Source organism: Cryptococcus neoformans, chromosome 13 (genome assembly GCF_000149245.1).
Source record: "Cryptococcus neoformans var. grubii H99 chromosome 13, complete sequence".
Taxonomy (NCBI): Eukaryota; Fungi; Basidiomycota; class Tremellomycetes; order Tremellales; family Cryptococcaceae; genus Cryptococcus; species Cryptococcus neoformans.
The window spans coordinates 721,264-735,481 of NC_026757.1; the positions used below are offsets into that span (position 1 = coordinate 721,264).

A 14,218-nucleotide genomic window follows, 5' to 3' on the forward strand; every position below is an offset into this window, starting at 1 on the left:
CATGCTTTATGTTATGCTTTGCATTTTATACTGAATGACCACAAGACAGGGCATACGTATACCAGCAAAGCAAATGATTTTCAGACAAGGAAATCAGCAGACCCTTCTAAGCGAGGGTAGTCCATAGAATTTGTGACTGACACATGTCAACTACCACTGAATGATTATCGTCACATTGCCGTTGATAAATATGCGAGGGTCAGCTGGCAGTTGGCGACAACTCGCTAAGGGCCAGCAGTCCGCACATAGGGGAGGCTCTGGGGGTCGTGATCTTAGATCTGCCTATCGTACCTTGGCTACTGTTCATAAAAGGAGCTCATGTGTTTGGATGTAGCTATAGAAACGCTCAGATAATCGAAAGTATTTGACAAATGATTAAGTTCTGTTCCATGAGAGTTTCATCAAGAGAAATTGTAAAGAAAAAGGGAAAGAAGAAGCCAGACTTCTGTCTGTGGAGGAATGACAGCATTCTGTATGCACTACTTGTACTCGTCAACAATCTTGCGGGCCCTGTATGTATGAACATAAGTATTGTAATTCTAGAGAAACTACGGGCTTTACTCACGCTTTGACATTTGCAAGTGCTGTGGGCATATCAGAGTGGAGGCATATAGTAAAGCTTCGGCCCAGGAAAGGCAGCTTGAGTGGGTTGTTGTCATTGTCAAGTGCTTCAACCAGTTCATCAGTCAGGCTTCTCGATATATCAAATAAATAAATCCAATTTACTCTCGCCCTTCGTCAGTACCCTTGCTAACTTCTCCCTAATTCCAGCCTCGGTAGGCATTTTGCTCTCCGGTACGCTCAGTAATTTGCCGGTTTTATCATAGTCGATATCACAAAACAGCTCAGGAACAAAAGGCACACCCATCTCTTTGGATATTTCTTCATGAGGTGTACCGGCAAGACCAACGAAAGGGAGAGGGGAGTCGGGAGAGAAAGATATTTGGGCTTTGAGAAATGAGCGAAGGAGAGAAGGATGGTCTCGAAGGATAAAGTACAGCGCCCCGTGAACCTGTCATCGTTAGTGAAAAATTTGGGAGAGGAAGAGCTGGACATACTTTGACATGCGACAGTTTCCCCCCTTCCGCCTCGACAATCGCTTTCAAAGCCCCAATTTGATACAACGCCAAGGCGTAAACCTCTTCCTCTGAGATTGCAAACACCCGTCTTCCAAATCCTTTAATATCGTCTAATCCTGGATGCGCACCTATCTTGACATTATATTTGAGAGCTGAGCGGACGGTTTTGAGCATGGTGTTTTGATCACCGGCGTGGAAGCCGCAGGCGACGTTCGCTGTAGTACATATCTCGATTTAGTGTATAGGATGGAACAGAGAAGTCAACAGGATAAAGGCGTACCAAAGTCAATGAGTGGCATGAGCTCTTCATCGGGACCAAGCTTCCATTTCGCAAAGCCCTATACTAATGTAAGCAACCCAGGGCACACCTCGAGAGATAGACTTATACCTACTTCGCCCATGTCGCAATTGACTGAGACGCGGGGAAACACTGTTGTAGCCGATGTCATGTTCCTTATATGTAGGATTGTTGTTTTAGTGGTATGAATTGGAAGAGTTACCGCCGAAGTAGTTTGTGGGAAGTCCTAACAACATCTTGGCTGATTCCCTGGGTAATTAGATGAAAAAAGCCGGCTGACGTACAGTGCGTGAGAGATGTCATTTGACGCGTCGGACCGAGCTTCTTTGGGTGAGCGCTTGTCTCGAAGTGATGTAGTGATGTCACTGAAGCTCAAGTTCGTATCTGTTTTCTTTTTCTTTTTTTTTTCTTTTTTTTTGTTCAGTCCCGGGGGCTTCAAGAATGAAAAGAAACTCCTTACTAATTGACAGAACTTGTTCACAGTTTGCTCTCGAGGCATTGCATTTCTTGGCCTGGTAAGGCGAGCATACATGAGAAGAATGAATCCGCGCTCTATTAGCAAAGGATCAGTCCGCGATCGGAGGCAGGGAAACGGCCCATTCTCCCGTCGGCCGGGCGTCAGTGCGATTGCAATCGCTTTTTGTTCTTGATTCTTCCTCCTCATCTGAACTTTCTTAGCTTCTTGACTAACTCTCATATCTCTATCGAGCACTTTCAAGATGCCTGCTACCAACGGTCTTGGTGAGTCGTAACACCTATCTCTCCATCTTTGGCCTCGTTTCGTGCAGAGCATTGGACTTTACTGACATGCCCGAACTAGCCCCTCCTCTCACGGCCGCCGAATACCAAATCGTCAAGTCTTACGGCGACTGGACTTCCTTTATGCAGGCATATGGTCTGAAACCCTGGGACGAGGATGATATCCAGGAAGCACATGCTATCGTTCAGACGATGGCTAGGGAGGATGAGAGGCAGCAGGGGCGTTAATTGCCTGTGAAGTTCGATGTGAGTTGAGTCAGATGGGGTAGCGGATCTCCCAGGGACCTAAACTAACGGCCGACTACAGTAACAATGTCACGCCCATGCCCCAGTAGATCCCAGGTCGCTAGCTTTGCTATCGTGTTACAATATCAATTGAGCATATTGACTATCTGTGTGCTGTTGAGCTATGTAGACGCTTTTCACCCGGTGCAGCTTCCTTCACTGCCCAAGATTGGCAGTTGAGACATTACCATGGAATCAATTCATCGCGCAGGTTTCAAAAAGGAAAATTGTTATTATAGATGATTGAGTGAGACAGTAAAATGGTCGTTGGGAAACGAAGTAACTAAGGCCGTTCCCGTGTGGGATGTGCGCAAAAGCTTGGCTGATGATCAATGATGGAACCGCCAGAGTCGACGTTACATATTACGGTCACATGAGACCGATGTCCATGGTCGTCACACGGAGGAATGAAAGGGAGCGTATAGAGTTAATTGAGGTGATTGAGACGGCATCTCTGAATATCCTTTTTTGTATCCACATTTAATGCGTATCGAAATGGTGCTAACTTTTCGAAGAACTAATGCCATTCTAATTACTACAACAAAGATCATTTCAGATCCTTCTTAGTCGATACACGCTCTTCACATCTCGATATTTGGGATGGGTAAATCACCGGTAACTTAAAGGAGAATCCCATCTTCACAGTTCAGAGCTCCTGGAACGTCTTTCGGTTTGGGGGAGATAAATGATCGAAGGTCTAATTAGACCTATTTCGGTATATCTCCATCAGCTCTGTTTCGCCATAGCTTTAGTAATGAAGCACCAAAAGACACTGGCAAAGGTGCGTAGATAACTCACAAATCGTATCCCAGCATACATCCCACATCGCACCCAATATTCTATTTACGGCCGCCGTCATACCTTTACTTTTTGTCCTTCTGTGTGATCCTTCACCCTTTGCACCAAAGAACATCCCTTCCAAGTCCACTCCCCCCCAGGTTGTAAGTGTTGTACTTTCGAGGGGGCGCCACGGAGATGAGGACGTTCAGGACGAGCGAGGCGGTTTAATTTCTTTTGAAAAATATGTTGTAGTCACCAAGCAAGCTAGCAGTGGTACACCCGGAAACTGCGGATGGAGATGGTGAAGTACATGCCGACGATGGTTTTCATGATGAACGCTGCGGACAAAAGGCCTATATCGTCTCATTCTAGCGCTTTAGCACCCAGCGGTTTCCTGAGAAGCGTGCAAAGGTGTCACGTGACTGTCGCCACTCGACATCTTAAAATTCAAGCTCACTTAGTCCACCTAGCACTGAGTTGAACAATGCCCTTTCTGTCATAACTGCTGGTGGGTTGCAAAAAGTCCTCATTGGGATTCTGGAAGAATTGGCGAGCTTCAGACTTCCTGCGATGGTCATGTAAAGGGGGAAGAGGGTAGAGTAAGTGAGGAATAGGAGGAGAGATTTATCTATCCTGGTGGTCGAAGTTTTGGTTAGGGCCAGCTCGTTCAGAGGAGATGAGAGAAGGGAAGGGGAAAGGACTCACGGTTACGAAAGCCAACACATGTCCCTGCCCACGGGCATTAATGGTCCATTATATCCCTAAATTAGCTTGGACTATGAATGAAGAAAAGAGCATACTTTTCGAGATGCATTGCTCACGGTGCCTACAGTGGCGCCAACGGTCGAGTTTCCCAGCCATCGCATTTCTTACAACATCTTATATTGCATGTACTCAAGCTTTACATTGGGTTCATGAACGAAGCCACGTGGGTATGATTACTTTTTTGTTGTTTACCTTAATTAAAGCTGTCTATTTTTTACCGTTCCCGGCGATCTACGGTGCCTGGCCCTGGATCTAGAAAAGCCAATCTGCCGATGCTTTCCTGATCGAAAACTTAAAAACATTTGCTTTACACCAGAAATACATCCGTCTCGGCCCCATCGTCCATCTTTTTAAGACTCAAACGCCTATTATAAATTATCAATTACTCCTCTTCAGCATCATACTATACCTCCTTTAGTGTGTTGATACCCAGAGGGTTACAAATATTAGAAGATACAGTCTGACTTCCCAGGTGAGTAAGACGCATTGCGTTTTTGATTCTGCTGAAGTGCCGGTGGTTGCTCTAGCACTCAAGTGATTCCAGAATATCATGCCCACAACCAACACTCCATAGATCACAATCCACGAACCACTTAGTGCTGATTAGGCTTATTATTTTAGCTTGTTCCTGGATGTCTACCATTACGAGACTATCATTGCCGCAATAGTCTCTCCGGACTTTATCCAATCGTTGCAATATACGGCACTGCCATAGTTCCGATCAGATCTGAAAGTTTTCACACCCTACAGCGATAGTCGTCAAGATGCAGTCCAGGCGACCAGGCGTTCCTCGACCCATCTCACTCCGACTCGCCTCAGACTCAACCGTTTCTACGAATCAATCAGGTCTCGTTCCGCCAATCTCACCCAACAGAAACTCCTTTGTGGGCTATTTAGCATCTCCATCCAGTACCGATATGGGTGAGAGGCTCGACAGCAACATTTCTGGGGCTTCGGGCAAGCTTGCTGAATCAGAAACTGTGATCAAAGATGAGCTCGATAGGCTGGGATATCGGTACTCTTTGCGAGTCGCGTAAGTCGCTGAAATGGTATCCCTCTCGGACTAAGCGCTGATCAAAGATAGCGTGCTCCACCATCACTTACTAAATGCTGCTTCGGCACCCAGCAAAAGGCTTTCATCTTCATCTTCGATGACCCACCGCTCTTATTCCCTTGGTACATCAGGCCCGCCTTTGCCCTCACCTCCAGGTACCAGTATTTCTCCCAACGATTCGCGCATCACCACCTCTGCGTACAGTACTCCCCCTCATACACCTGAACCGCCTTCTCCCGGTACCCCACCTCCAATTCTCCGACGTAAGTCATCTGTTTGGACGTTGGGAAAGCATAAGGACAGTGGCGATGCTGTCAAACTTCCCAAAGAATTTGTGCTTGAGTTCTGGGGTATTTTAGGTGCGGAAGAAGGCGATATGGGATGGAAAAGTGCAATAAAGAACTTTACTGGCATTATTAAGAAGGGGAGCAAAACTCCGAGTGGTTTGAACTTGCGTGAAATTCCGACTTTGCTTGAAGGTGAGTAATCAACAATCACGGGTGTCGCAGAACTAAACGCGGTCCAGTGTTCACTTCTTACATTCCCCCTGCTGGCCCTGGGTGCGCTGCAAAACATGTTCACCAATCTCATTTCCTTCAACTTCTTTACAACGTTCTTCCCCGCTCGTCTTATTTCTCGCCCATGACGAGAACACAAACTCAGAAAGAAAAAGAGCTCCTCGCGCGACTGCGCACAGAAGTCCAGTCATATATGCTCGCACCTTCACCTCTACCCAACGCTGATATTGCTTCGAGCGGACTTGTCACTTCTGAAAAAAAGAGTCCCGTTGGTATTGGTCGTCCCACGAGACAAGACTCTCTGCGACGGAAGCCGAGCCCGGTGTGGGACGGAGATGTGAACGAGATGGTGAACACAGTGGCCCAAGTGTGGGGTGTGAGGAGAGAGACGCTGGACAAGGATGTTTCGGAGATTACATCCGGTACGATATCTATTGAGCAGGTATGTGGTCGCATTGTTTCAATGTCGGGCTAATAGTGGATGGTAGTTGTACATGGCCGATTTGAAACGGGCAATGACGATTCTCTCCGCTCAATCTCCTCCCTTTACAACTTCCCAAAAGAACCGCCAAACATATCTCTCAAAAGCACTTGCTAACCTCCTCAAAGAATTCCCTGACTTGGCAACCCCCGTCCCCGCATCGGAGTACAGTTCACCTATGAGTCCCCGAGGTGACCCTTCAAACACATTCTTCACACCCCCTCGAACAGTCGAAGTTTTCGGCAGATTGGCTGCACGCGCTGCGGAAGCTGGACATGGAAGCAAGACGCGAGATTTACTGGAGAGGTGTAGAGAGGTATGGGGCATCAGTAGTAAGCGAGAGAAGGAGAAGGAGATTGAGGAGATCATAGCAAGATGGGAGGGAAGCATCGGTACAAGGGAGGAGCTCTCTATCGCGAAAAATATCGCAGATGGTATTGGTCTTATCGCAGTTGGTCTTAGACCTGGAGACCCGCTCCCAGCGGTCCTTTCCCAAGTTCTAAAGCGGTTACTTGATATGGCATCGAAGTCGTTAGCCAACATCTTCCCCACGACTTCTTCAGTTCCTCCAGCACCTCCGCCATCCCTCCTCCTCATATTCAACTCTTCCCCAGAACTTTTTGCTTCCCAGCCAGAAGCAACCAAGGTTTTAGACAGACTTTCGGATGAGATCAAGGGGTCTGCTATTGCGGAGTACGTCGCTGCCGTGAACAATTACCTTGGAGGCGTTGGAATGCTTGACGATCAAATTCTGAAGGTTGGGGATAGTGACAAGGATCCAGTTGTAGAGGGACTGGAGAAAGTGGCGACGTGGATGGAGAGAGAGGTCTCGAACGTGAAGAAAATCTGGGGAAGAGGATTGAAAAGGTGAGTCCATGAACTCTGGAGTCATCACTAACCAATTATAGCATTCTTGATCCGGCAAGCATTATCATCAACCGTCAGCTTCCTCTTTTCTTGGCCGAGATCCACATCCTGCAAAAGCCACGAGTCTCTGCTTCTGATATCTTCACTTTGTATGAAACCACTGGCAAGCTTCTCGATTTGTGGGATGATCTCTGTTTTGAACAGGATCACGGGTTTGATCTTGATGAATTCTTTGAACCTCATGTTCGAGCTTGGCTGAAGGATACAGAGGCTAATAGGGTGGGACAGTGGGTGGAGAGGAGTGTTGGGATGGATAGCGTGAGTGTCTCTTCGTGTACCTAATGTTGCGTGACTAACAATGAGGGTAGTGGGTCCCAGAAGGAGAGAACAAACACAGTCAATCAGTCATTGATCTGTTCGAGTTTGTCCGTGGTTCGGCTCAAGTCATCTTACACGAATTGCCTTTAGGCGAGTACAAACGCGCCATCTATCTCATCGACTATTCTCGCGTAAGCTGTCACTCAACCTGCAACCTCTTAAATACTGATAGACCGATCCATTAATCATAATAGACCGTCTCCTATGCTGTCAACCAATACGCTTCTATCGTTCTGGGTTTGTTCAGGCATGATATAAACCCTGTCAAGGCCCCTACGCCAGCTTCAGAATTGCAAGGGAAATTGGGAGGGAAGGCGGGATCTTGGTTCGCTAAAGGTCAGCAGGCGGTGAAGAACTTTGAGAAGAAAAAGATTGAAGGATTCCTAATCCCCCCTGCTGTGAGCGTCTTCGTTGAATTGCTGCAAATCGTGAGCTGATGAGGGAATACAGGCTTGTGTTAAGCTCACCGACATGGGCGCTGCCAAAACATGCCTCGAAGATATGGCATTTGCGATGGAAGCTAAGGACACTGCACGGATCATCAAGGCTCACCATCTGAGCGGTGCTCCACCAGATAAAACAATCAGACATTTGTTCACAGTTATGATCTTAAGAGGCGAGGACTTGCTTGGCAAGGGTCTCGTGAAAGCGGCGGACGGCTTTGTCGTTGTCTTGGATAAGCAATCGGGGGAAAGATGTATCAAAACAAAGACAGTCTTGAACACACAGGATCCTAAATGGTACGTTATGTCTTTGTGTCGACTTTTAGACTTTGGCTGAATTTGGCTGTAGGGATCAATCATTTGAGGTCCCTGTTGGTGCTGTCAAGATTCTCGAACTTCAGGTTTATGACCGTCAGCTCGTAGGCAAGCATGATCTCATCGGTACATCAACATTCAAGCTCGACCCTCGTCTCTTCGCCGACTACCCCACCCGCGACGTTGTCCTCCCTCTCAACCCTCGTGGCACCGTTCATATCCGCATCAGCATGGAAGGAGGAGAGAAGCACGATGTGCAATATTACCTGGATGCCGCCAGTAGAACATGCGATAGAGCCGCAAAAGACATGGTTCGGGAAATTGTGGATAAAATGGGGGAATTCATCAAGGCCCAGATTTCAGCGACGACATTACAGACTCTCACCAAGCCTCTGAAGGATAAGAAGAGGACGAAGACTTCGTTGACAGAACAGGAAATTGAGTATAGTTTGGGGCCATTGTTTGAATATCTCAATGAAAATGCGAGTATCAAACATTTCCTTCGTTCTTGACAAGTGCTAATGACAAGCAGTTCTCCATCTTCTCTGTTACCCTCACCTTCAATACTCGTATCCGGGTCATGCTTGCCATTTGGCACCGCATCATTGAAGTAACTATCTCCCTCCTCGTTCCCCCTCTATCCGACAAACCATACCTTGCACCTTCCCTTCCCCCTCAAGAAGTTGATATTATTTTCAGATGGCTCCAACTCTTGAAAGCATTTTTCAACGCAGCCGAAGACGGAACTGAACTGGGTGTGCCACTTGCGCAACTTCAATCTGGGCCTTACAAAGATATCATTATGCTGGGTCAGTATATGGATTTGCCAACGCCGAAGTTGAAGGAGAGGTGTAGTGCGGCTGTCAGGGCTGCAGGAGCAGGAAAATCAAATGGGTTGTCGAACGGAATGAAGGGATCGAGCTTAGAAGGAGACGATAATGAAAGGATGGCAGAGGTGCTATTGAGGATTGCAAGGACAAGGTGCGTTACTGCCTTCACGTACTCATACTAGAGCTGACCTAATGCCATAGGCCAGATACGGCTGAGTTTCTGACTCATGAGATTACTTTGTTGACGAAAACGAGGGTTGAGAAGCAAGCCGGGGTTCTTTGAGGAAGTAGTTGTTCCTGGATGGGGTCGGATCTGAGTTTGATCTGTTTTGTTTCGTTTCTTGGGCTTTTGGGTTCCTGTTTGAACTGATCTGAATACAAGCTTTTGTATGTATCGCGGTATGCTACTATGCTGCCATCCCCTTTTACCTCCAGTTATGAATGAGTTTAGGCAGCCTTGATATTGTTGTGTGGAAACGACGCGGGCACTGGTGACGACAATGCCCTCATGTATGGCATTAAGAAAAGCTGACTTCCAAAAAAAGAAATTGCATGTTATATACCAAAGTGTTAAATGAATGATGAGGACTAGTACGGATGCTCAGCTTCCCTTCTAACCAAAGTCAGATACATGATGGGGCTTACCTGGTACGGATGCTCAGCTTCCCTTCTAACCAAAGTCAGATGAGGAAAGCCATCCAGTACCAAGCTACTATGGACTTATATATCTATCTACGCTCGCCACTACAAGCTAAATGATATAATACTATCCACCTCGCTAATCTGTAAGCACACCATCGGTGACTTGATCTGACATCATGGCCTCTTTTCTATGTTATCCAATCTCCACCTCGCTACCATTCCCTCGCTACCATTCTCTCGACACAAAGCGATAATGAAGATAAAACATTAATCATAACGCGACAAGACTCTACCAATCTAAACAGTCCTCTATCCTGCTGTGGTATTTATAATATCAAGTCTCTCGTTACGAGGACTTGGAGTGCACCATACTTGAAAGAAGGGGATGAGGGGGAGGGACATGTAGAGATGCGCCAGGGAGTGAGGGGTCTGAGTGGAACGTGCCAGGAGAAAGTTGTAAAAAAAAAAGGATGAATCAGCTCGTAGAGCTGAAAAAGATGTATAAGAATAGCCAGTCATCCAAGTGGATAAAATGCATCAGCCCAAGCAGCTTTGTCTTCTTTAGCCTTGCCGCTGCCCTCGTAGAGGCTAGAAACATCTGATGCTACTACTATTATAGTTTCGTGTCCTTGGTCGTTTGTATTCAATTGAACTAGAAAGCGCTAAGTAGTGTGAACATGTTGTGATTGATAGACTGGACGGAGAGTTCAAGAAGACTAAGTTGTCTGGAGCGATGTATTTTTTCTACTCGAAAGGCTATTACTACGCCTTTTATCTTTTCTAGCTCTAATAGATATCATTAAGCTTGTAGAGTGAGGGTAGATGTATATAGTAGTTCAATAAGAGTTTGGAATTGTATTGTTTTCCCCTTCCTGATTCTGGTCGGATAGAAAGTTGTTCATTGCTCAAAGCCTACAACGAATCGAGCTACGGAAGCGGCGGGAGCGACAGCATTAATATAGACACCTATTACACATAAATTATATTGTTGTTATAGGGATGATATTTCGTATACATAGCATCCCTTTGGAATTACAAGCAAACTTAGAGTTACTGATTACACCATACTTGTATCTTCATTCTAGTCAACTTACGACCCTAGGACGTTAAGTGATTTGTCAAGAAGGGGTCCTCAATAGTAGTCAACCTCCACGGATCTCAAATTGCACCGTTCTTCTCTCGGCCATCCGAGGGTGGGACAACAGCCGGTAAAACGGAGTTTTGCAAACCACAAACAACGACATGCTCATTACTATTCAACCTATTCATCTAACTCACCTTCACATCTTTACAACAAATATTATCCCATTTGAAAAATTAAGCATCCTTTACACATCGGCTTTGCGTAATTGGGACGGCATGAGGAATCAGTGTTATTATCTCATCTGCAGATATGACGATCTTTTCAGTCCGTTGCGGCGTCCCTGAGAAAAGAACAATAGACATTGCTAAAAAGTCGTGCCGAAAACAATAGGCAACATTGCTCTTTTTCGCCCTGCCGACACACAAGGATAATAATGCATTATCACACTTGTCTTTCCATGTAGGCACGGAATGGAGTACTAGCTCCAAGCTCCTCACAAAGGGGGCTTTCGACTTCTCTTATCACCAACTATTTTTGCCATCAAACCGTCACTCAGTTCTCTCCTGAGTCACCATATACATCATATCCAGGATGCCTTGACTTGCCATTGCCGATTTCGTGGACGATTTTTTTAGGCGTGCTCTTTTCCAAGAGGATGATGCTGTCGCTATTTCTGCTTTGGCCGACGAGTTGAGCGAGGACGCTCAGATCAAGTGAGCTTCAACCCTTGCATTCGTCTGCTTCTTGTGGCGTCCCCGTATTCGCCTATTTTGAATATTGTTGACCCTACTATTCCCTCTACTGCAGCATCAACGGTAACTGCCTTACCCCCACTCTTTTCCGAGAAGTCATCACATCCCAATTCCGCGACGTTTTTCTCGCCAGAGTCATCTCCATCACCGACCTCAACGTCATTCTCCTCAACCCTGAAGGTACCACCGGAGTCGTCGCGCAGAACAGCAAGTACAAAACGAAGGGCAAGGCAGATGGACAGGTGCTTGTACAAAGCGCGACTACTATCGTGCAGGTTGAGGAACAGAATGGGAAAAAGGTTATGAGCATCTTTGAGGCACAAACTGTTGATGAGCGGTAGAAATAGGTTTATGAGTTCCGTCCTAATGTATAGTTATATCTAACAATGCTTTCATAAACATGAAATGGCGCCGAAAGTGGCCGTCCATAAGTTAACTTCACAGGCTCAAGAGGGCCCCTCAAGTTTGGGGTCGGCGGCTTGATCGTTCCAATCAATAAAATATCAGGTGTTCGTTATAAACCTTCAAATTGAGGCTACATTGTACGACGAAACCATGATGTACTCGAAAACCCGTGAAGAGGAGAAAGAGCCACGGCTTTGTGGAGGAAATGGTATGTCGGCCATTAAGGTAGGAGAAACTCCGGAAAAGGAAAGGTCAAGAGGTATGCACGATGGAATGTCAGGGCTCTTTCTCGTCATATCGATTATAGAGGGTTAAGACTGGTTGTTCAAACAGCCGCAGACCTAGTAGAATAACCATCCCAAGTCTAAGAAGAAAGATAAAAACATCAGCAAAATGTATAGGGTCAAAATGAGTGATATTGATTTTACCGTAAAGGCGGGAGTCGATCCGTCCTGCTTAGCAATCTGTCGAGTTTCAAAAATATGCTGCTCTCCCGATTTGATTCGAACAGTGAGACACGCGCTACCATACGTTTAGGTTTATAGTACCGTCCAATAATCATATGAATGTGGTGAAAGCTCCTATCCATGCTATTTCGGTTAGGCCCCATGAAGTCAAGTAGTAACGTCAAACCATAATGTTATAACGTTATAAAGTGTAGCTCACCATGGAAAATGTCCTATCACCGAAACAAAAGCAAAGGAGCAATGTCTTGCGCATTTGCAGAATTTACACTTCATCTCTACCACATATACAACATATACTTGTGCAACACCTTCTACCCTTCCCATTTGACATCGACGTCCCGCTGAGTCTCAAGCAGCACTTAGGCACACCCCGACTCTGATCCAACCATCAACTCCACACAGACAGCTCGCAATCCAAGCCACCTCTGCCTCTTGCGGTATTAATATCCCCTGTGCAATGGGGAAGGCGAGCTCGTAAGGGTCTTTAGATGAAACGGGGAAAAGAAGTGGTAGATGGGTCTGTAATACTGCAAGGAGGGTTGTGGGTTTACCTAAGCGCATACATGAGCGTGAAATGGAAAAAGAGAGGAGAAACATGGAACATCTTACCAGATTCAGAAATTGGTGGGACGATTTCTTGGATAAAAGGAGCATTATCAGGAAGGTAGACCTTCAATGGGATTGCTCTTGTGGTGTAGGACGAATCGGGAGCTCGTAAGGGACCCGAAGGGTCGGTAGATGATGGTCTCGATGGTTGCGTCGAGTTGGAAGGGGTCAACAGGGGAAGGGGCACGATTTTGTTCATCATTTGGGCGTACAAGTCAAAGTCGTCTGCAAAGAAGGACTCAGTAAATATGTCAACGGTCAGCGAAAAGGGTAAAGGTACGCACTATTGACGATCCCATCCCATCCTGCTTCCAGATCAACCCTTCTCAAATTTGTCACTCGATTGGTATTCCGCCACCTCACAAAATCTGCCTCTTTCACTTGATTCAGCCACTGGGATCTGCACACTTCTATTGAGTTGGGCATTAACAAACGGTCTTGCGGAGGATTTGAAAGGTGGAGAAGGAGATTGATAACGCGAGGAATAGGTGACAGCTCGGTTGATGAAGGGGGAGGCTGGGGACGTGAGATGAAGGAGTGTATATCAACGAGGTCTATGGGCCAGTGCCTATTTCGCTAGTAAGAGTCGATCATACAGTGGGTATCACTACTCACCACCTGCAAGCACCCTGCCGCACAAAGGCTTGTTTGTCTTCTGCTGCTTCCTCCTCAAACCACCAGTTCTTCTCGTCTATTTGCTCTAGTTGTGCATCATCGAGGGCGAGTTCGACTAGGTTTTCTCTTATTTCCGGGATAAAAAGTGGTAGGTAAGAGTATCTGGGAGCTTTGATCTAAATTAAGGTCAGCATTTGCACAATACGAAAGAAGATAAAGTAGGCAGGGATAGCAGAAGTTCCAGCACGTCTGACCAGCACTGACTTAAGTCAAGTCGTTTCAAAAGATAATATTGGGCATACAGTTCATAACGATGCTTCAGCATGGTAAGGCAGACAAAAATAAGCCCGTATCATTTGTGGTGGCTCTTTTAGCGGGATTGTCTACATAAAGATGCAGCACTCAGCTCGATCACGAACTGCTGATGCATGGTGGCGCCCAAGCTGCATAGATAGGGGCATGTTGAACCTGAATAAATTATAGCTGACCCGCCAGCGATGTTCGTAACGACCGGCAACCGTACTTGGTGAACATTGCCCGAAACATCCTTCAGCCTATACCGGGAATGGAATAACTCACATAATACCTGTCACATGCATTGCCTGCGCCTGGCTCACCGTCTGCGAGCCGTATAGATATGGTGACAGCAGACTGCCAGGTAAGCCGACGAAAGAGGGTAGTTGTCGACTGGGCGGGGTTTGGAGAGGCCATTGCTGTGGGGTGTGGAGGGAGGGGGTGGGCAGGGCGGGCTGTCTGTATCCAAATACGTTCAGTTGGATTGATGGATGTTGAAAA

General features: G+C 46.5%; 5 protein-coding genes and 1 non-coding gene; 3 read left to right on the plus strand and 3 right to left on the minus strand.

The window, feature by feature from the left end:
• Nucleotides 1–114: 114 nt before the first annotated feature.
• Nucleotides 115–1,658, minus strand: CNAG_06515 (hypothetical protein). XM_012198147.1 has 6 exons: nucleotides 1,472–1,658; nucleotides 1,360–1,417; nucleotides 1,059–1,294; nucleotides 727–1,012; nucleotides 566–668; nucleotides 115–510 (listed from the first exon to the last, which is right to left on the minus strand). Exons 1-6 carry the CDS (start codon nucleotides 1,526–1,528, stop codon nucleotides 480–482), a joined length of 771 nt encoding a protein of 256 aa, XP_012053537.1. The 5' UTR covers nucleotides 1,529–1,658; the 3' UTR covers nucleotides 115–479.
• Nucleotides 1,659–1,781: 123 nt separating this feature from the next.
• On the plus strand, nucleotides 1,782–2,631 carry CNAG_06516 (hypothetical protein). XM_012198148.1 has 3 exons: nucleotides 1,782–2,118; nucleotides 2,198–2,382; nucleotides 2,444–2,631. The coding sequence occupies exons 1-2, from the start codon at nucleotides 2,097–2,099 to the stop codon at nucleotides 2,362–2,364; spliced, it is 189 nt and encodes a 62-aa protein (XP_012053538.1). The 5' UTR covers nucleotides 1,782–2,096; the 3' UTR covers nucleotides 2,365–2,382; nucleotides 2,444–2,631.
• A 228-nt stretch (nucleotides 2,632–2,859) lies between these two features.
• On the minus strand, nucleotides 2,860–4,022 carry CNAG_13141. XR_001046369.1 has 3 exons: nucleotides 3,907–4,022; nucleotides 3,220–3,834; nucleotides 2,860–3,128 (listed from the first exon to the last, which is right to left on the minus strand). It is a non-coding gene; the product is annotated as a hypothetical RNA (non-coding RNA).
• Nucleotides 4,023–4,272: 250 nt separating this feature from the next.
• Nucleotides 4,273–9,338, plus strand: CNAG_06517 (cytoplasmic protein). XM_012197972.1 has 12 exons: nucleotides 4,273–4,438; nucleotides 4,494–4,999; nucleotides 5,051–5,499; nucleotides 5,547–5,980; nucleotides 6,027–6,886; nucleotides 6,928–7,204; nucleotides 7,255–7,395; nucleotides 7,459–7,662; nucleotides 7,715–8,004; nucleotides 8,057–8,504; nucleotides 8,555–9,003; nucleotides 9,054–9,338. Exons 2-12 carry the CDS (start codon nucleotides 4,731–4,733, stop codon nucleotides 9,133–9,135), a joined length of 3,903 nt encoding a protein of 1,300 aa, XP_012053362.1. The 5' UTR covers nucleotides 4,273–4,438; nucleotides 4,494–4,730; the 3' UTR covers nucleotides 9,136–9,338.
• Nucleotides 9,339–11,011: 1,673 nt separating this feature from the next.
• On the plus strand, nucleotides 11,012–11,671 carry CNAG_06518 (hypothetical protein; the record flags this gene model as incomplete). The annotated part of the gene is made up of 3 exons (XM_012198149.1): nucleotides 11,012–11,037; nucleotides 11,214–11,291; nucleotides 11,386–11,671. The coding sequence occupies 3 exons, from the start codon at nucleotides 11,012–11,014 to the stop codon at nucleotides 11,669–11,671; spliced, it is 390 nt and encodes a 129-aa protein (XP_012053539.1).
• On the minus strand, nucleotides 11,575–14,188 carry CNAG_06519 (autophagy protein 5). XM_012198150.1 has 7 exons: nucleotides 14,003–14,188; nucleotides 13,424–13,599; nucleotides 13,093–13,376; nucleotides 12,812–13,033; nucleotides 12,402–12,753; nucleotides 12,164–12,325; nucleotides 11,575–12,099 (listed from the first exon to the last, which is right to left on the minus strand). Exons 1-5 carry the CDS (start codon nucleotides 14,132–14,134, stop codon nucleotides 12,551–12,553), a joined length of 1,017 nt encoding a protein of 338 aa, XP_012053540.1. The 5' UTR covers nucleotides 14,135–14,188; the 3' UTR covers nucleotides 11,575–12,099; nucleotides 12,164–12,325; nucleotides 12,402–12,550.
• Nucleotides 14,189–14,218: the final 30 nt, after the last annotated feature.

Coding starts and splice junctions, on each gene's coding strand:
- CNAG_06515 (XM_012198147.1), bottom strand. CDS start 1,528: ATGACATCGGCTACAACAGTGTTTCCCCGCGTCTCAGTCAATTGCGAC. Junction 1,295..1,359: donor CATGCCACTCATTGACTTTG/GTACGCCTTTAT, acceptor TATGTACTACAG/CGAACGTCGCCTGCGGCTTC. Junction 669..726: donor GGTACTGACGAAGGGCGAGA/GTAAATTGGATT, acceptor AACTGGTTGAAG/CACTTGACAATGACAACAAC.
- CNAG_06516 (XM_012198148.1), top strand. CDS start 2,097: ATGCCTGCTACCAACGGTCTTG. Junction 2,119..2,197: donor GCCTGCTACCAACGGTCTTG/GTGAGTCGTAAC, acceptor TGCCCGAACTAG/CCCCTCCTCTCACGGCCGCC.
- CNAG_06517 (XM_012197972.1), top strand. CDS start 4,731: ATGCAGTCCAGGCGACCAGGCGTTCCTCGACCCATCTCACTCCGACTC. Junction 5,500..5,546: donor AATTCCGACTTTGCTTGAAG/GTGAGTAATCAA, acceptor AACGCGGTCCAG/TGTTCACTTCTTACATTCCC. Junction 8,005..8,056: donor AACACACAGGATCCTAAATG/GTACGTTATGTC, acceptor ATTTGGCTGTAG/GGATCAATCATTTGAGGTCC.
- CNAG_06519 (XM_012198150.1), bottom strand. CDS start 14,134: ATGGCCTCTCCAAACCCCGCCCAGTCGACAACTACCCTCTTTCGTCGG. Junction 13,377..13,423: donor CGGCAGGGTGCTTGCAGGTG/GTGAGTAGTGAT, acceptor CTAGCGAAATAG/GCACTGGCCCATAGACCTCG. Junction 13,034..13,092: donor ATGGGATGGGATCGTCAATA/GTGCGTACCTTT, acceptor CCTTCTTTGCAG/ACGACTTTGACTTGTACGCC.